The 20,333-nt window shown below is 41.9% G+C and overlaps 1 protein-coding gene and 1 long non-coding RNA gene across 3 annotated transcripts in view; one reads left to right on the top strand and one right to left on the bottom strand.

Annotated features, from left to right (window-relative positions):
• The first annotated feature begins 1,051 nt into the window (after positions 1-1,051).
• FBLN5 (fibulin 5) overlaps positions 1,052-20,333 on the top strand; it is a 44,660-nt gene continuing 25,378 nt past the window's right edge. The window contains exons 1-4 of one of the 2 annotated variants that reach the window (XM_064714507.1): positions 1,052-1,459; positions 3,543-3,597; positions 6,019-6,070; positions 7,349-7,591. In XM_064714507.1, coding sequence (XP_064570577.1) covers positions 1,368-1,459; positions 3,543-3,597; positions 6,019-6,070; positions 7,349-7,591 — 442 coding nt within the window. In that variant the 5' untranslated portion in view covers positions 1,052-1,367. The remainder of the gene's footprint in view (positions 1,460-3,542; positions 3,598-6,018; positions 6,071-7,348; positions 7,592-20,333) is intronic. The other variant, XM_064714508.1, reaches the window with a different exon arrangement.
• On the bottom strand, positions 5,940-7,906 carry LOC135448451 (uncharacterized). Its single transcript, XR_010440459.1, has 2 exons — positions 7,805-7,906; positions 5,940-7,379 (listed from the first exon to the last, which is right to left on the bottom strand). It is a non-coding gene; the product is annotated as an uncharacterized LOC135448451 (long non-coding RNA).

The raw sequence follows: 20,333 nt of genomic DNA on the forward strand, positions 1-20,333 counted from the left end.
TTGAATGATTCCAGGTGAGTGTTTAATTTTCCATGCATTGCAAGTGATGCAAGCAATTCACTGAGAGATAAACTGTCAGAAATGGCCTGGAGCCTCTGGTGCTGTCATTTTTGAAAGGTAATTTGGACCATTACAGCCTGTTAACAAGATACAGAGGTCTTGAGCTTCCCTTTGGCTCCAGTACAACTTGTGGGGCCTCAGCACCTCTAAAGCAGCTCAGTCCTGGTATCTCAAGCTGGATTTTGAGGCTTAGAGGCAACTTTTATTATTATCTGTTATATCAACTGTAATTCTGTTTCTCAATCTGTTACACAGAGATGTATGATAATAATTTCAGGTTCCTTAGAAATAAAGGGTTTTCTCAAATGGGACACTCAACAGAAATTCAAAGTAGTTGTTTAATGTCCTTGTCTGTCTTTCATTTCAGTGTTCATCTTTGGATCCACTGTAATCTTTGCTGTGTCTGATTGCTAACCTTTCACATCCCATAAATGTTCTTCTTGACCTACTAAAGCTCTGCCTGTGGCAAAGTTGCAAAACACCTGAAAAAGTACTTTATTTCCTTCCTCTTTAGTCATAACTGGAGATCTGCAAGTTATGCTTTTCCTGAAGAAATATTTCATATCATAAACTGCTCCCTTAAGCATGGGGTCAGCTAAAAAAGAGCCAGTGTTTGCAGACAAGCCATTTGTTTTCCTTCGAATGTTTAATTTGTTTATTCCTGTTTTCAAATAATCCCCAAGCAATATAGTTCCTGTAGCTGTGATCATCATGAATTCGAGTTATTCACCTCCCAGAGGGTCAGACCTTTCATCAGTATGCCATTGGCACAGAGCAGAGAGTGTTGCATATTCATTGTCCAGGACACCAGCTAGAGGGCCTCCAAAAAACCCTGACTTTTTTTTGTTCTCAGAGCAAGGAAAACAATCCCTTCCCTTCTCCAGTCCCTTGATAAGGCTTTCTGTCCAATAACGGTGCTCTCTGCTCTGAGGCACATTTAACTGTGAAGTTTGCAGCGGGAGAGGCTTTCCTTCAAGCTGTTAGTGTTTTATCCTGGCAGGCTCCTCGAGGTTGTTGTGAGGAGTCTAGCCAGTTGGTGAGCTTTGTAATCTAAACCAGCTGTCCCAGGCTGAGGCCCCCATTTGCATTGTTTAACATACTTAGAAAATGAAGTGTTCATTTTTAACATTCCTCCTCCAATTGGTTTAATGCTGAATTACAGAAGAGAACTAAGCAAAACCAGGTGCTTTCTCTGTATTCTCTCCAGTGTCTGAGGAGGTACAGACGGCTCCCGATCTTCTCCATTACTTGCCATTTCATTCTTTGGACTATAAATGACAGAGGAACTGAAGTGCTAGCAGAGGGTAATGTTTGGAAAACTTTCTAGTTATTCATCAGCACAGACTCTGGGTTTTTTTCACCTTTCCCCAACGGCTTTGGACATGCAAGGATTAAGAAGGTAAGTGGTATGCATGAAACTTCTTTGCTTACTGACGGGAAACCTGCTTGTGGAAAATAGCTGTGGCAGGGACATGTTATGCCAATCCACTTGCAAAAGCCATTTGCAAAGGGATCTCAATGGTCAGAGGTGGGGAAAGACGATCTGCCTGTTACTAAAGCTGTGCTGTCTCTGACGAGTTCCTTCTAGATCTGTGCTTATACTCTGCGCATCTGCGGCAGTGCTGAAGTGCAGCAGCCACGATCCCACTGGCTACAGTGATTGATTGAAGTTAATTAGTTACTATTGCAGAAAATTGCTGGTTTAAAATATTTTGCCTGCTGGGCTAGCTACTGTGACCAGCTGCATGTAGTGTTGATAAGTTGTGCTGCATGTCTGTTAATAATTCTTGAGGGGATTTTAGATCTAAAGTAACGAGCAAATTGAGATCATGGGTGCAGACAGAACACGTATGAGGCAGTAAGGTCGCTCCCCCACCAAAAGGAAAGAATATATCATCTTGTAGTAAAGGAAACTAAAGACTGTCTAAAAATGTTTGAGTTTTGTCTGGCTGTTTTATGGGGGATTTTGTTATCGTGCACTGTCCTGCAGCAATGTGCAGCACAGCCCAGTTGCTGCATATGTCAGTATTCTGCTATAACCTGTTGTATTCCTTCCCAATGCTTTTTCTCACTCCATGCAAAGTGAGTATGCAGTCTTTATAGAAATGTACACTTTAAAATCTCTTTGAAGAGATGTGAGGAATCAATAAAATCAAAAAATGCAAGCCTAAATGGACAAAATTGTAGTTTGAATGCTTTATATTGAACTCTAAGGAAAACTCTTAGAACAGGCAGAATTTGCCTTTTCTTGTCACTCAAAAGTTGCCAACAAGCACAATCTGTCTCCACAGCACTATGAACAACCATTTTAGGGTTTTATGTTTACTTTTCAGAGCTGGTCAAATTTGTTGTAATGTGTCGGTCATTGTGTGTGGTTTTGTCTGATGCATTTGTAGGTCTTGCTCAGCAGCTCAGTTTGCACGCTGGAAATCAGGGACAGCTCTAAGAGAGAAAGTTGGCAGCTCATATGGGTAGCAGAACTAAGGCTACCTAAAATATCCCCTGCTTCCTGTACTGGTTTTGTGGGAATGTATTGTATCCAATTGCCATTTAGAATTTCAATCCAAGATAAGCAAAGTGTGGATCTAATGGTACTAGGAAGTTTTATATAAATCAGCAGCAAAAGAATGAAATCCACAAGACCAGAAAAAAAGTAGTTTCTGACTGTGCTTTCATGGTTTTCTATCTGTTAGGAAATATTTGGAGGTGGAAGGTTACTTGACCATAATTTTTATGCTCCAGGCAAGGAGCTCCAAAAATAGATGTAGGGCTCTTTTAGTGAGGGAGCCTTGTCTTTCAGTTGCAGTGGAGAGAGAGCCAGTAGGGAGCACTAGATGTGAAGATGATGTACCTGGGGAAGGCTCCATTGAAGAGAACAGCTTCTGGTAGCTGGTGACCTGGCACAGTGTGCCTCCTTCAAGGCTGAGCAAAGGGACAGAATCTGGCCCCAAGCAAATGGATTCATCTCAGATAGAGCCTCTGGGGATGAAATGCGGTTTAGCGGTTGGAGCGGCTGGCTTGGATTCAGGACCTCCTGCGTGACACGTCTGCAGCCCTGCCAACACTTCACGCTGTGAGCTTAGGCAGGGCCTTGCTTGGGTTTACCCATCTGTAAAACGTGCACAGTGTGCAAGAGAAGCCTTCATTTTTGCAAAAGAAAGGTGCCAGAGAGGGGGAAAGCCACTTTATTGAATATTGCACACTTGTTCATTTAACAGCTGCTGCATAGGGTGTCATAAAAATCAGATTAGTCCATAGACATTTGCAGTCTGGTTTCAATCCCAGTACCATCAGAGTCATTGCTTTGAGACCTGAATCTGGCCCACAGTTATATTTCTCCTTCTCCAAAGGCCAAATTCACGTTAGCAAAACTGGAATACACTGAAGTGTCACTAAAAATTAATTTGTCCATGTGTATTTAATTCTTTGTAACAAGCCTGGATATCAGGAGGTTTTCAGCCTATTTTCTATGCACATTACAGGATACTGACTGCTTTCACACTGGCTGTCTGCCTTTCAAGCCCTGGAAAAGCACAGGTGAGAGGTGCATGCAGAGATGTGTGTACTGGTTTGTACTCAAGTGCTATATGGCATGAAACTTAACTGGCTAGCAGGTGGATAGGAAGCTCTGTGGTCTGGGGTTTACATGGAAAGGAAGTTATGTGGTCTAAGGGTTTAGAGGGGAGAACTTGGAGCCAGCAGGATTCTGGAGTTGAACATGGATTGAGCTTATTGACTCATCCTTGCCAGCTCAGCAAAATATCCCCGTAGAAACCTGGACCTCGCTGAAAATCTGATTCTGCCTCTAAACTGAACACTTCTGGAACAGGAAATAAGAAAAACTATGCCATGAAACCAGAGACTGCTCAGTTCCATTGTGAGAAACATCCATATTTGGAGAACTCATTCATAGAAATACATCTTTTCTGGATAGCAGGATCAAGTCTTAAGACTGTTTAATTTTGGACTGTGATCCTGAATGACTGCATCCCAGTTTTTATTTTCACTTAGGCCCAAACCCATTTCTGTTCAAGAGAGTGGATGGAAGTAAAGCAGTCCAGTTCTTGAAATAGCAGAATCATTAGTTATTTTTATGCTCAGGCTCCAAGTAACTTTAAATTGGGAAAAACTGTTCCTAAAGGCATGTTGTTTGGATCTCTAGTTAATAGTCCAGATATATTTGGTATCCAGAGCAGTGTTTCTAAATACCTTTGCCAAAAGCCTCTGAAATGTAGTTGTTTTTTTTTCTATTACATTGAAAAATTCCTGCACTGGTCATGCTTATTGATATTTTTGTGATTATTGGATCTGTATGGGAAATGCTTTTCATGCCCCTGGAGAATTTTTGAAATGTCTTTAAAGGTTTGTTGTTATAATTTAAAAAATATTGTTTACATTAGAATTTTTATAAAAACATCTTGTAATATAAATTGATTTTTGAAGTTGCTTTGAAAAAGCAACTTGAAGCTGAAACAACAGCAATGACTTCTTTCTGAAGATACTGAAACTGGTAATTTTGACAATATTGGAATCTTTTCTAGAATAAAGTTCTAGAAATTTTTTGAAACCAGTCCTACTATAGTTTCAGTGTTTCTGAATCGCCATTTTTTGACCAAAACAAAATAATTTTCTTAACAACTATTTGAGCTTTTCCAGCTAACCTAGGTGTAATGTGGGCACACAAAAGGGAGAGCAAAAGGTAGAGTACATACATTCTTTAAAACATGAGGGTGAATATACATTCTCCCATTAGAATACCTTGGCTTTCCACAACATGATACCAAAACATCTTGGAATGGCAAAACAAATGAAGGCAGAATTCCTCCATACTTGTCTGACAGTTCTAGCAGGGGTTTTGTGTATTCATATGTGCAAGTGGCAGGTGCAGTCCAAACAGTGCCATGTGTTTCGCTTCAGTCCTGTCCCTGGTTCCTGCAATGACCCACTTCCACTGACTCACCATTTCACCCTTTGTCTCCCATCTACAACTTACTACTTTTCCAAACATCAATTAAGTGCTTTAATCTGCCACTCATGAAGTCCAAAAATATCTCTATCATTAAGATATGACAAAAAAGGAAGGGTATTGAGCACACACCATCCCTGTGCCCTCTGGTGGCTTCAGTGGTTCCTGTTTCCTGGATATCTCTTGCTTACATTGCCTAGTACAACCCATTTACTGGAAGATCCTGTGCTTGTGTCAATTGCTTTGCCCCTTGCTAAATAGCTGGAGGCTCTGTCAAAAACTAGGAAGAGCAGAAAATCATTTTAACAGGCTTTGAAACCTTTATCACCAGGACTTTCACCAATTTAGAGATGCTGAGGTCACTGAGGAGGTATTGAAGACTCAAGGCTGCAGCCCTGATCATGACCAGCAGAATAGGAAGGAACAAGGCTTCCAGTAACTTTAAATGCCTATGACATGTTGTATAAAGATTTATCCTCTAAAAACTGCAAGGTTTGGTGGAAAGGAAGAGTCTTATTTTTTTAAGCTTGTTACGCTTCAACTGTGGCTCTGGATCAGTCAGTGCCTGACGTGTTGTGTGCTGAATGGGCTGTCAGGGGAGCTTCAGAGCCTGTGGGAAATGTAACAAGGACCTTCCAGATGAACCCCCCTGTTCTGGCAAAACCAAAACCCCAAACTAGAAAACTGTAATTCTGTGCTAACAACCCATAACACATTGTACCCCTGTACTCATAACCCATTGGGGGCCCCTGGGCAGAGGAACAGCCTGACACTGCCATCCCCTGAGGGTGCCCCTCCTGAGCTAAGGGGCTGGAACCTGTGCTGAGGCCTCAGGGTCATGGCTTGCTGACTGTCCTCTGGGGAAGGAGCTTTATTTTGATGTACTGTACCCTGCTGAACAATTGTACTAATCATAATGATCCAGATGAGCATTTGACTCTGCAAATCTCTCATTCACCATCACTGAGTGTCCTTTTTTTCTCTCATTTTAGCAGCAATGCACTAATGGGTTTGACCTGGACCGTGCCTCTGGGCAATGCTTAGGTAGGACTTTGATTAAATCAATATATTTAAATTTGGGTTCAGAAATCCTGAATTTATTGAGTTAACATTGTGGTGCTCCTACTATGTTTTAGATGAAAATTTCTTACTGTGTGATAAATGTGTGTTTGTATACATGTATATACAACAAATATGTGTATATATAAATATGTGTGTGTGTGTGTGTGTCATTACATAGCACTGATCTTTGACATTGTTCAGATACTAACAGGCTGTCAGGGCTACTCAAACAACAATGATGCATTTTGATAGGAGCTCAGTGTAGCTGCCAAAGAAAAAGGGCTGTTCACCCTCCTTCTCTTTCTCCTTCAAACTCAGGATTTATTGTCTTTGCTGCCTGTCTCCACCTGCAGGCTTAAATAAAGCCTTCCATTCTCAGAAACTCCAACTCCAAGTAAACTGAGCTGGTACTTAAGGAAATCTGCACTTTGCCCAGCAGCACCTTTTTGTCAATGGCATTCAGTCTCCAGGGCAGCATCTTCTACATGCCATAAAGTCACCCAGACAGAAAAGGAAAAACCTGCAGCAGATTGTTTGTTCTGCCATGGCCTACTGTTTCTGTGGCCCAAAAACCAGGGGAATGCTCAATTTGGCTAAAGCAGTTATACCCTTCTAAATTTAATTCAGCCACAATCTCAGTCAAAGCAAGAGGCCTGAACTGTGTCCCCAGATCCGAGCATCCCTAACTCGGAGGGAGGGAACCGAGACTTCCAAAGCAGGATCCAAATTTCACAGCTGGGCAGACCAAACCATCAGTTTCTGAAATCCTGATCTGCATGTTGTGGTTTGGACAGACCCTGCAGCAGGAACAGGCAGTAGCATGCTGCAGCCATGTGTAAATCAGTGTCTAAACTAAACTTCTATGGAATAGTAAAGCAGGCCTTGTCCTCTCCCTCTATCCTCTAACAGTATGAGTACTCTAGAGTGCTCATAGTACTAGAGGACAGAGGGATAATATATATCATATTAGAGGATATAGTAGTCCTAGTATTAGAGGATATAGTATGAGTACTCTAGAGTTCTAGAGCAGTTTTACTACTCTAATAGTATGAGTAGATCACAGGATATGTTGAATATAAAAGATGTTTTCTGTTTGAGTGCAATCTAACTTCAAAGTGAGGCTCCACAAGGAAGGGTTAGCCATTTGATGGAGAATATAATTTTTTTTTTTGCAATGCTATGCAATAAACACATGAGTTATTTTTTGACCGGTCCCATTAAGGAGCAGTGACTCTTTAAACCTTTGCAATTTCCTTGCAGACATTGATGAGTGCCGGACCATTCCCGAGGCCTGCAGGGGAGACATGGTGTGTGTGAACCAGAACGGGGGCTACCTGTGCGTGCCCCGCACAAACCCCGTGTACCGCTCGCCCTACCTGAGCCCCTACTCCAACGTGTACCCACCACCCCCGGCCCCCGGCCCCGTCCCCAACTACCCCACGGCCACCCGGCCCCTCATCTGCCGCTTCGGCTTCCAGCTGGATGAAAACAACCAGTGTGCTGGTAAGCACTGCAAATCCTTCTTCTAATTTTCATTTATGTTAAAGCCTGTCTGACATTGCAGAAACAATTGTCCTGCAGCTGTCCTTCAGTTAATGCAGCAGTCAAGCCCTGTATTTTGAAGTCAAATTTTTTTTTAAGGATACCAGCTGTATGTTTCATATAATTATTCCATGCAAACTAAGATGTTGCCGTCTTACTTCAAAAGTTCCGTACCTTCTCAGCAATTTCTCAAGTGCAGCTCTTCACAACACCAACTCCATCTCTCTTCAGAGTGCATCCAACAAACTCCATGTCTCCCCTCACCCAGCTAACCCACTCTTTTGTTGCACTCGTCTTCTTATTGGACACAGCTGTGGCCTATTAAGGGCAGGCCTGTTCCTAATCTTTGGTGATGAGTACAACTGCAACTCCTCAGGTGTTGCAACTCCTTCTGCACTATATTTTCTTACATTCTATCCTTCCACACTAAGAAATGACTCAGTCCTATTATTTAAGCAGAAAAGCCATTTTCATGAAAAATGTAATGTTTCTATGAGATAAACAGCCATCTGATGGCAAGTGATTTGTCAGTGCATCAAAAGCATGCCTTTAATGCTGATGATTCTGTCCATGAGAGAGAAGGTGGCCCTTCATTTGAAGTGTTAGGTGGAGCCTGGGGAAGCTTCATTCATCTCTTGGCTGTATGTGAGCTGGTCTTTGACAAGAAAAAAAAAACTAAACCAGAGAAGCCGTGAGCTTTCACAGCCTCTCTTTAGACTGAGGAACAGCACTTACTTCAAAACTACAATAGAAAAACACAAGACCTAAAACTGACTTGTCTTTTGGACTTAGGCTGCCCTATTGTCTGAAATTTCTGGCAGGACTTGGTTGCAGATGATGCACTTTCTTTGTTTCCCTACTGAGGAGACCGCAAGAGCTTCACAGGAGCTTTAAAAGTCTAGAGTTAAATTCAGCTAACATTTAGGACATATTTTTTGTATTTGAATCATTGTCCTTTCCAAGGTGGGAAAAACATTTTCTCACCAGCACTCACAGTAACACTGACTGGAAAAAAAAAAAAGAAACAAAAAAAAGGAAAATCATAAACCTGGGTTTTTTTGAAGAGCTCTTAAATCCTGGGATCACTGAAGTTTGCTGTAAAAATAAGCATTTTTGCTATCTGATTCTTTGAAAAAAGCCTCTAGTCCATTTCATCTTAGCAAATTGATCAACCTGTTCTTTTATCTACTGATTTGTAGATTTCCAGGAAGGTTTTCATTTTGCTCAGTTTGCTTTAGATGATTCAGGAAATGGGGTAGTTAGTAGAAAAGAAGTGCTGAAATGAAAGTGGAAATAAAACCTCTGAATTATACTGTCTGGTCTGCTCCATGCAAACCAGAATAATCAAAACAGGAAGATTTAGGGAACTTTTACAGTGAACTTTCCAGCCTCCAAAGGGCACATATGTTCCTATTTATGCTAGCAGAAATGGGAGAACTTATACTTTTTTCAGTCAAGACTGCTCACTTCAGTCATTTTAACTTTCAAATATTTGGGATTTGGTGATGAGAGATATTAATGAGAATGCATGGGAAATAACAGGCTGCCATTTGAGCACCACAGCAAGTGGGAGCAGTTTTTGTAAGTCTAGATCAGATTTGAATTTGGGTAGATGATGCGACAAAGGAAGAAAAACAGAACTAAAAGAGAATGAGATCTGTCAGGGGTCCCTGCTGGGTTAGATTTCATTTTTTATTCAGTGAAATTCTCTGGAAATATTCACTATTTTGATGCAGTATTTATTGTTGTATCTGTGTGTGTTTTGTATCCATGTGCCCCAGGATGGAAAGAGTGGTCACCAAAGGAAGTAATTTGGTCCAGGTCTCCCTGTGGTGCTGGTAGAAAGGCCTGATCCCCTTTTCCAAGGTTCCTGGAGCAATTAAGAAGGTTATGTGTAGTGCCTTGCTTGAAGTTCTTACAGGCAAGACATCAGGGAACCTTGACAGAGTCCTCAGGAGCCACCTAAATTTTATCAGGTCATTCAAGAAAGTCTGACCCACAGGATCATGGCATCCATAAGCCACTTATAAGCATCACTCATGTTAATGGTATTTCAGCTGCTTTGTGCTTACCTCCTTGTCCATATTCAGCATGTTCTTAGGATACAAAGCACTCCAAGGGCTAATTGTGTGGTGGAATGGTTGAAAAGAATGAACTAGAAGTAATTTTGCCCAGTAGCTGGGCCACTATGTAACAGGTTTGTTATGCTGGTGTTCAGACACCACCCTCTAGCACCTTCTTTCCAAATAAAATTAGTCAAAGGTATTTCCATTAGAGATAATGAGATTTTCTGCTATTGACTGCAGGGGAACCAGAGCTATTCTTGTGTGCCAATGTGTCTGGGCAATTTGCAGATTTTAACAGAGTACACATTTTTGTCTGGTCGGATATGGGGTTACAGATCAGGGTCACATTTTCTACTGGTAGGACAACAGAAATGTTTACTTTCACTTTGAATGTCAGTCAAAACAGCTTATTAAATATAGGAGCATTTTCTGGGAGACTGGGAGATTTACAGCCTCAGCTTTGAAGCACTGAGGTTGTTCAAGAGACTTCCAAAGTGAAGCAGGACAAAAATTTGATCTGAAAGTTGTGTGAGTTTTAACAAGCTCTTTCTATTTTTATTTTTTAACTGCCACTCCACAAAATGTAGGGAGGCTGCAAGAAGGTTGCTCTGTCCCAGTCTGGCACCTGGCCTGCCGGCCAAGGCCCCACATTCCTTGGCTCTCAAGGGAATGTGCACCCCTGGCTGTTCACATAACATTCCCCCTCGTGGGGCTGATATGTTTCCATGCAGCAAAAAAAGAGATATTATCCATTCTTCTCCCTTTCAAGCTTTTTGGCCTCATCCTTTCTGGCCTGGATAGTCACAGACAGTGGTTAAGTGTCCACAATCCTTCCCTATCCTGGCCACCACTCAGTCTTGCCAAGATTCTTTCATCTCCAGATGTTGTCCTTTATGAAAACAAAACTTTTCCTGGCTCAAGTGCCTCTCAAAGACACCTGTCCATGATAGCTTTGCCATCCAGTGTCTTCTGTGTTCTGCAGAAGTACCCGTAGCCATTTGTGGGAGCAGACAGAGAAATGTTTTAATGATAATTACTTCTTAAGTCTTCTGTGGGTTTGATTCCTAATACGTGATAATTTTTACCCCTGGAGCTGCTGAGTGCTTTATATTTTGTATATGTAAGTGGTCAGTGTTTTCAACAGCACAAAGTTTTTGTAAATCATTCCAAAGCAGGTTGGGAATGATTTATAACCACAATTAATGTTGGAATAAAAGATCACATACAGAAAAAAGCAAAGAACATCTAGTGCAAGAGCACTGTTTGAACTGTTTGTCTTCTAACATTACTTGTCTATAAATACAGAATGGGTTAGTCATAATAATGACTTTTTGCACAAGGAACTTGGTCTAGTAACTGTTGGCTGCAGATTACTGGAGTGAGGGCCTGTGTTCTTGCTTTATGCATTCGTAAGCTGAGAGCTCTTTCCAGTTTCCTTTCACTCCACCTTGCTGTTTCCTGATTTACAATGATCTTCAAAACATGCCTCAAACACAGATCCTTCTGGGCATTGTGGAAAGAACCGTACTGGGTGGGCTCTTATTATTGCTTTCTCTCCAATTAATGCAAATTCACAATGTGAGGAGGTGATGGGGTTGGAGAGAATTGAATAGAGTTCAGAGGAAGCAGACCTCAAAGATAGAGAGGCAAATGCTAGGAAAAGTATGAGCATAAGGTCAGATGAGTATGACCTAGATACACAGAGAACAGGAGGAGGGCAGAGGAGGTAATTAAAAAAAAACAACAACAAAATATAATTGTTATTTTTAAAGCGAAAGGTAAAAGGAAGAAGGAAATGGAAGTGTGCTGTCCCCAAGTACAAGAGAGAATTGTTTTTCATGCCCCATTTGTGCAGTAGTCATTGCTTCAGCTTTCCTTGTTTCTCAGAGATTGGCAAGACCTCCTATATTCCCCACCTATGGGTCCCCAGTCCTACATTTGTGGAGTGAAACTCCTTCCTTCAAAAGATTACCTTTGCACAGATGGGTTTTAGATCATTATCTTTATATTGCAAACGTACCTAAACCCCACATCCAAGCCTGCAGTTGTACTGCCCTGCCCTGTACCCAACCTCGTTAAGAGCAGCCTGTGTCCAGATGAGTTTTCAAGCAAAATGAAGGAACCAGATGTTCCTGTGTGGGGAAAGGGGAGGGAAATTAAGAGACAGAGAACTGAAAGGAGGTGCCCAGGTCTTGCATCAGGCTCATGGCTGTGCTGGGATGGAGCCCAGAGTTCCTTATCCAATGGCTTAGCCATCAAGCCAGGCTGCCTCCTCCTAATGACTTTCCTTGTGACCTCTCAGTGCATATAGAAACAGAAGGAAGAAAAGTAGGGAAATGCAGCAAGGAGATTATCCCTTACTAGGGTTTGTATAAAGTAAATAACAATGGAATCCACTCCCACTGTTTTAACCCTATTTGGTTCAGTTCTGTGTCTTTCCCTCTTCCTCTTGGTCTGTGAGACAATCTCTTTTGCTGCTCCAGAGGGCCAGTTCCTGAAGGTTATGCACGATCCCTGTTAGAGAATGACTGCCATCAGGTCCAAATAAGCCAGAAAAAGAAGGAAAGATTACATGAGAACAGATTCTGTGAGAGGCTGAGCTCAGACTTCTGAAAGTATAGGCAATTGTTGACAGTTCCTGATTAAATTAAGGGCCATGATGTGTAGCTTTTACTTGTAGTATGGTTTTCTGATGGGCTTGTAGTGTGAATTGAGACCTCACACTGCCATAGCGATGGAAAAGTTTCCTCTCAAGCATCTCAGGAGTTTATAGCTGGTGGCTAAGGCTTGGGCTGGAGGAGTTTGTGTTCAGTTCCTGGCTTTGCCATAAAGCATGCCATTCCTGGAGTCACTACCCCTGGAAGTGTTCAAGAACTCCTGGACACTCAGTACCGTGGTCTAGGGGACAACATAGTCAAAGGCTGGATTCAATGGTCTCAGAGATCCTTTCCAGCCCAAATGATTCTGTGATTCTGTGACTTTGTACTGTATATTTTGGGGCTAAAGTGAAATAATATTCATTTGCAGGATGATACCAAGATTCATTTCACAAGGGGATAATAGGTGTGGAGTTGACTTCCAGGGAAGTATCATGTAAAGATAAACAGACAGGAAAAAAAGGTCCAGTTTAATAATTCTATAGCAGTGAAGCTCAAGGTGAGACATGTGGCACACAGTTATTTCCCCAGCTGTCCTGGTTCCAGCCAGGACAGGGTTCATTTTTTGCAGTAGCCAGAGGGGGCATGGCCAGGACCCAGAGGTTATTCTGTACCCCCTCATGTCATTGCTGGGGGCAGGCAAAGGGACTGTGTCTTCCAGGAAGAAGGGATTCCTTCCAGCTGAGAAAATTCATCCAGGGTTTTTTGTTGTCCAGGCTGCAATGAGCATTTTTGTGTGTGAATCACTCTCTTCTGTACATTTTTGTCATTAATATTGTTGCTGTTATTGTTCATTTTCTTATCTCACTGCTGTTTCCAGTGTATTGCTCTTATCTCAACCTGTGATGCCTTTTGTGCCTCCAGTAGGAGAGAGGGAAGGAGAGCAGCTTGTAGTTTTATTAGTGGCAATACTAAATTAGAAATTCCCATCTCTAAGCCACAACACCAGCGCACTAACCTGGCTGGAATTCAGTGGCACTTTTGTCTGTGTCTCTGCATAGATCAGAGAAGAGGGGAAGTCCAAGCCCTTTACCTGTATCTCCAATTTGCTTCAAGGAATATCTGAGCTACAAAACCTTTCAGCAGCCATTTGATCCTGGAGTATTTCAATCATCTTCTACTTATGCTGTATTTGTTTCATGTTTTAGCACAACTCAAGATGGTTTCCCCTTGATTATTTAATGTAATCTCTTTAATGTAGACAAGCCAGGTAAAATAAACATGTGGAAAATAAAACCCATATACATTAAGGTTCAAGACCATATGTCAGGAGAGTAATGAAAGAAGGATCATTCACATCCTGGAGTACAGATAAACTCCACATAATCCTGTCCCATTGATAAACCCACATTATACAGCTCCAGACAAACATAACTATAAATCTTTTAGATCCAACTTCTGTGCTTCTGATCTGATGGCCTGATCTATTCACAATCCCAACAATCTTCATAAAGGTAACCAGGAGTTAACTATAAAACAATCACAGGTTAAAAGGTACATCTGAAAGCAGTCAGAGCTCCTTCCTCCCTCAGGAAACCATTGCACCAGAGAATGGGCAGGGGCTGAGGAAAGGCAAGACTCATCCAGCCACTACAGTAGGGTCCATCAGTAGAGTCCTACAGAAATATGACCATCAGTAAAGGTATCCTGTCCAGCTTACCATGGGGAATGAGGGTCAAAATGCTGTTTTTCACTGAAGTAAATCCATTTGTAGTAGAGAAGCCAGCTTGATAGAAAAAGCTGCTGTACATATCGATCTGTAACATGGTACAATGAACCTTCTGTGGCTTGGCTTGCTCCTGCTTTCATTCCTCCCTAAGTGCAGTGTGGGAGGAACACAGTCTGGTGGTTAAAGCACAGGCAAGTGCTTCATTTATTCATGAAACTTCTACTACTAACAAAGGAATGAGTAGAATTGAACCAAGAAATATAACATGCAAGCCAATAATGCTGGCATGTAATTAAGCAAATGGGCACTCTTCACTGGAATGAAAACTAGCAGGCTCCTGAGTAGCCAAAGGGTAACAGTAGGAGCAGGCCCATCATTCTGCATGTCAGTGCCCTTCAAGCACCACTCACTGACTGTATTTATGTGTGATGATGTGAAAAGTGAAACCAGAATAAATACAACTACAGTACAGCCACAACTGATCTTGAATGAGCTACAGTCATACTGGGTAGGTAGTGGGACAACAGCTGGGGACAAAATCACTTAGACCCATGACTACAGTCCCTATTGACTTTGGTGAAGCTCTTAAAGCAGAAGTTCTTGTAGTGAATTTATTAAGTTAAGCTGTCTTGAACCTAACCTTAAGTCTCTTATGGTCAGGCAGACAGGAGCCATATTTTTCTCCTGCTAAAATACTGATACCACAATAAGGATTTCCTAGATTTTGTGGCATTCCTTGACATTTCAGGGTCAAGATAGACAGGTGGTCAGATCTTATGATTAAAAATTGTGACCAGCAGTAGTGTTTGAATTTGGTTTCAACTTTACCTTGAGTTAAACTGATTCTGTCTGTGAAAGTGTGCATCTGCTATTTGGGAGTGATTGAAAGTTTTCTAGTTTCTTTTTTACTGAGCTGTGAGCCAGGAGGGAAGCACAGTGGCATGCTGAGGAACAGCTGAGTGAGAACGGGTTATAACACGATGGGTTTGTGTGCAGAGAAGGGGCATAAGCACAGAAGGGACAGAAGGGACAGCGTCCTTGTCTTGTTGAATGTGCAGGCTACAGTCCAGACACAGGAAGGCTGAAATTTTTCTAGACTGTGACCTCTCTATCTCACGATGGGTTTCAATTTTCCCTCTTTCTTGGAACTGTATGATACTTTGGAATACAAAGTGGCAGGAACCCAGGAATCTCATCTCCCTTGAGATCTGTAGGCTACAGAGGGAAAGGGTATGCAAGGAGAAATTCAGCAGATACTCAGGGTTAATGGCCTCTGTTGTGCTTGGTCTCTGAAATGGGGTTATTGCTCACTGGGCTCTGGGCCAAGCAACACACAGACCTCAGTTGTCACCCAGAGTGGGCTGGCAGGAGGCTCCATCTGACTCAATTCAGAGGAGCAGTAATCATGCCCAGCCTGCCATATCCTGTGGCATGTGCTGCCAGGGCAGGGCTCACACCCCTGCCATAATCTGAGAGTGATTCCTTACACTCCCTGCCAGCCCTGGTTTGATACGTGGGGCTTTGTTGCCGCCTTGCCTTTATTATGTCTTACTTCCAGGCATTTCAGCAGTGCCAAATCAGTTAAGGCCACTATGTACAGATTAGCTCTGTCTGCTCTGGGGTAGATTTCATGAGCTTTCCTTTATGGAATAGCTGTCATGCAAGACAGTCCCACCAACTAGGCCATTCAGGGCTTAAAGAAAATCAAGTCACTTAACAGTGCTGGTAAACTGACAGGTATTATGAGTACCCTGCCCCAGTCTGTCAGCTCTTTGGCTTGTTTTTCCCTCATTTTCCTATGAGTGACACTTTCTCTGCCTTACTGTGGCATAATGTGCAGAGTTCAGTATGTGACAGTCTCTCCTCGCATGGAAGGCTGATTCATTTCAGTGCCCTTCATAGCACCAGCACTCTACTCAGGCCTATGTCAGTTTTTGCATATATTTGCATCACCCACAATGCCTAGAGATGGCAGTGTTCTCAATGACTTAAAAGTCACTGTTTTTCTTGGCCTCTCCCTTATATGTTTTGGGTCAGTCTTATTTCTTTTCATTTGGTTCCAACCTGAAATTGGCCATGGTTACATGTCACAATATAGATGTTTAGCCAAAATATATAGAAAATATGAATTCTCATCTTTGCCAGTATAAATCAGCCAAATGGACCATATGTTTTGCCAGACTCTATAGAAAGTGATAATGTGCTGGCACTGTTCCTTTGTCCTGTCCTTAAAACACCAGACCCATGACAGAGCTGCCACACAGAAATAGAAGAGCTGCCTGGAGTAAGATGTTGCATGGAGTTTAACATGCTCTGACCCCTTAATCTGCCAGTCCTCTGCCTTCTCATTTGACTACTTCAATGACATGAGAGAACTTTTCAAATAAAATAAAGCTGCTAGAAGATAAATGTTAGTTACAACCAGCCCAGTTCAGGGCAGTTTTTAAACCATTCTGACACTTTTCTGGGATGTTCTGCCCCTTGGGGATGACAAGATGTGATGAAATCCACCTTCATTTATAACACCAGCAAAACCTTCTGTTCTTTCAACTGTAGCTCATGGTTGCAGGTGCTCTGTGATACAAGAAAATAAAAGTGCTTCAGCTAAACAGGGAGAGTCTAGGAGGAGAGCGAGAGGAATGCACCATAAACTTGCAGGGTCTGAAAGAATCCACAATCTACTGCTTGGTCTGAGACTGTGTTGTTTGTTTTGGGTTTCCTTTTGTTTTTTTCCACAGGAGAATTTTAACATCTGCTTTTTTATAACATTTTGAGCTTGGTTTTATTTTCTTTTTTTTTTTTTTTTAAAGTAAATGAAGCATTAACTTGTGAGTCAGTAAATTGCTGGTTGGATTAAAGGCATTAATTGGCTTTGTGGTACAACCAACATGTCTGTAGGTAACACTGAATGGGAAGATTGTATAAAAAGTAATTCACAGAAGTCTAGGAAAGCTACAATTGTGATCAGGAACCCAGCAGTAGGTGAAAAGATAACCTAACACAGGATCATCTGGTGGAAGGTGAGCAATAGAAGGCAGGCATATCAAGAGCAGTGTAGCACTAGGCAGTTTCTGACAGTGTTACTAAGACTTCTCATTCCAGAATAGAGAGCAAATAGTACTTCAGAATGTTCTGTTGAGAATGGCTCCAACCTACTGCTATTAGGTGAAAGTACTATATTACCAGAAAAATGTAGACAAGTTTATGGAAATGTCAGTATAGAGCAGCAGCAAGTTGGGGCCATTACTGAGGCTGACTTTGATTGAACTATTAAAGTGTATTATAAAACTTAGTGTAAGATGACAGTAATTGGAACTGTAAGTGACAGAAGTAGAAATTTGTATGGTGGGTGGTACAAAAGACTGATTATTGCTGAATAGGGTAAAATTTGCTGAAAGGAAGGAAAATTACTTTTAGTCTGAACATAATAAAGCCCTTTATGGCACTGCAGTGTATCAGGTTATACAAGAACACACTAGGTATGTTGTAGTGGAGGAATAGTACAAAATGTAACAGTAGAATCATTTAATAGCTGCCTGGAACAATTTTTAGCAAGAAACAGTCTCACTCAAGTTGGAGGTGCAATAAATACTGTCAGGTGGTTTGCTGTACTTTTGAGTCCTTTGATATATTTCCAGCTTCCAGTGTGCACAGAGGCACAAAAAAAGTCCCAGTATGCTTTATCTAACTCTGCAGAGAAAAGCTCAGAGCATGGGTTAGAGCCTCCACCCCTTAAACAACATTTCTGTCACTGTGGCTGAGCAGCGCAGAGCTGCGAGAGCCTGCACGGGTAGCCTGACATCCCCTTTCCAAGCAGGAATCTTGGAGCAGTGCACAGTCTGCTTGCCAGACTGCCACTCCTTAATCCTGGAGCAGGAACCAGGCCAGGGAGAGGAGATGTGATCTGAAAGCCATAGCATGCTGCTAATTTCCTGCTATTGCAAACCCTGTGGGGAATCCCAAACCCGGCATAGGCTGGAGCAGCCTTGGATCAGGCTCCTGTTCTTCAGAGGTAGACTGCAGCATATATACAACACTCATTGCCAGCAATTCAGTAAGCACTGCATCTGGAGCTTTATTTCAGAAGCAGATTGAAATTATTTTAATTAAAAGCAGGACTGACTTTGTGATGGAATAGCCCAGACCTGTGCATTGACAGCTATCAGTTGATTTCAGGCACTCATCCCAAAAGACTGTAGCATGCCAGCTTTAGAAAGGAGGTGTTTTTCTCCACAGAATCAGTGCTGTTTCAATATACAGTTCAATAAAACCTGTATTGTGTTCTTCAGGTGGTACATTGCATTTTGGGACAAAATTTTTTCTCGTTAACATTTTCAAGGGTTTAACTAGTCATAGATGAAAAGTGGTATAAGAGAACTTTACAGGGTTGCACATAAGACTTCAAACACTGCCCATGAATTTAATGAAGAGAAATAAAAAGTTTATCTCCATGTTTCTCAGGAAATAGGCTCACATATAGATTTGAGTCCAGAGAACTATGGCATAGGTGTGTCCTATACAGATTAGAGAATGCCTCTAAACATAATGAGTGCCTGACAAGTTGCAGTATACCCAGCAAGTCACATGCATTCTGGAGCTGGTAAATTCATCAACTAAAGATACAAAATACTATCATATTCTGCTCCACAAAAATCACAAGCTGACATCTAGAGACTTGGGACATGAAACTTTCATAAATTCATGATCCGTCCATGGTTCATTCCCTTTGACCTGGGGAGGGACATGAAATGCTAAACTAAGCACTGTCTCCAGTATCTGATTGGAGATGATTAGAAAGACTATGAATTGTAGAATGCTAATCATGCTAAGAATTTGCTAGGCCTGCTTCTGTCCTGGAGACTGTGCCAGTTAAAATGGAACTGCTCCCTTAACTCAGTGTAACTCAGTATGACCTGAGACCTTGTGGTAATCAGGGTTAATAAAAGAATGTACTATAAAAAAAAAATTTAAATTAACTTTCCACTACGGCAGGCCCACATGACGGAAAATTCACTGGGATGTACCTTCTAGAGAGTAGAAGCAGGAGTTTGGTCCAGGAATAATCACAGAGATTAAATGTTCCTGCTGGTTGGGAACATTGTCTCTTCTGTTTGTTTATTTATTTACTTTTCCTTTTTTTTTAATTACCCAAAGAGAACATAGGGTTTTTTTCAGGCCAGGCCACTTGAAAATGAACTGTTTGGCTTGGGAATGCTCAATGTGAACATGTCTTTCTGAGCTTTCATGGATAATGTGAGAGCTGGTGAGACTGCCTGTGACACTGCTCATGTGGCCAGTCCTGTCAGCTTGTAGGAATTTGAGTTCTGCTATAAGGAAGGTTGGCTTACCTTGGAGATCTGGGGACAAATGTGTGCAGGTCTGTCTGTGTGAGTAGTGCAGTCTGGTTCTGTTTGTTCAGCCTCCAATGAAATGGTTCACCAGCCTCAACAGTTGCTACTAAATTAAGCAGAGATTCACATTTTAATTATTTTCTCTTAACTACTTCCAGGGGAGAATTCAAAGTGCAGTAAATTTCTGCCTTCACAGGCACCCAATTCTCCCAACCATTCTGATTTCCTGGCATAAAAAAGACCTGGGCACACTGAAGATATGCAGCAAAGGACCACTGTGGTGGTTAGAGGGTGGCAGCACATGTCGTACAAGGAGAGGTTGAGAGAACTGGACTTAACCTGCCTGAAGAACATAAGGCTTCTGAGGGAATTGTACTGTTTGCTGCCTTCCACTGTCTAATGTCAGTGTGTAGAGAAGATGAAGCCAGATCCATCTCAGAGATTATGTGGACAGGAATGGACAAAAATTGCAACATGGAAAATTCTTATTAGCCATCAGGAGAAATTTTATCACAGTGAGGTGTTCAAACACTGGAAAAGAGGCTCAAAAACTTTGCAGCTAAAGGTCATACCCTTGGAGCAATTCAAACCTCAACTGGAAAATGCCCTGAGCAGCCTGACTGAATTGTCCCTGCTTTGAGTGGAGGCTGGGACCAGATGATTTACAGAAGCCAACTTCATCTTGCCTTGTGCCATGGCTCTGAAACTGCAGTGCCTGAGTGCAGTAGCCTGTGTCTGATATGGTTCGAGCCTTTAATATATTGAAGGCTCCCATAAAATGATACTCTCTTTGTCACATGGACTATGAGTTTTAGCACTGATCTTAAAGTGCTGTCAGATCTTTGAATGCAGTGGGTTGCTTTCCTACTTGCTTTGGAGGCTCTGTAGAGCTGACCACTTAAGTGTGACTCAAGATTTACATCACAACCCCAGGGTCTGCAGTGAGAACTAGAGGTCCTT

This window comes from Zonotrichia leucophrys, chromosome 5, assembly GCF_028769735.1.
Source record: "Zonotrichia leucophrys gambelii isolate GWCS_2022_RI chromosome 5, RI_Zleu_2.0, whole genome shotgun sequence".
In the NCBI taxonomy this organism is placed as follows: Eukaryota; Metazoa; Chordata; class Aves; order Passeriformes; family Passerellidae; genus Zonotrichia; species Zonotrichia leucophrys.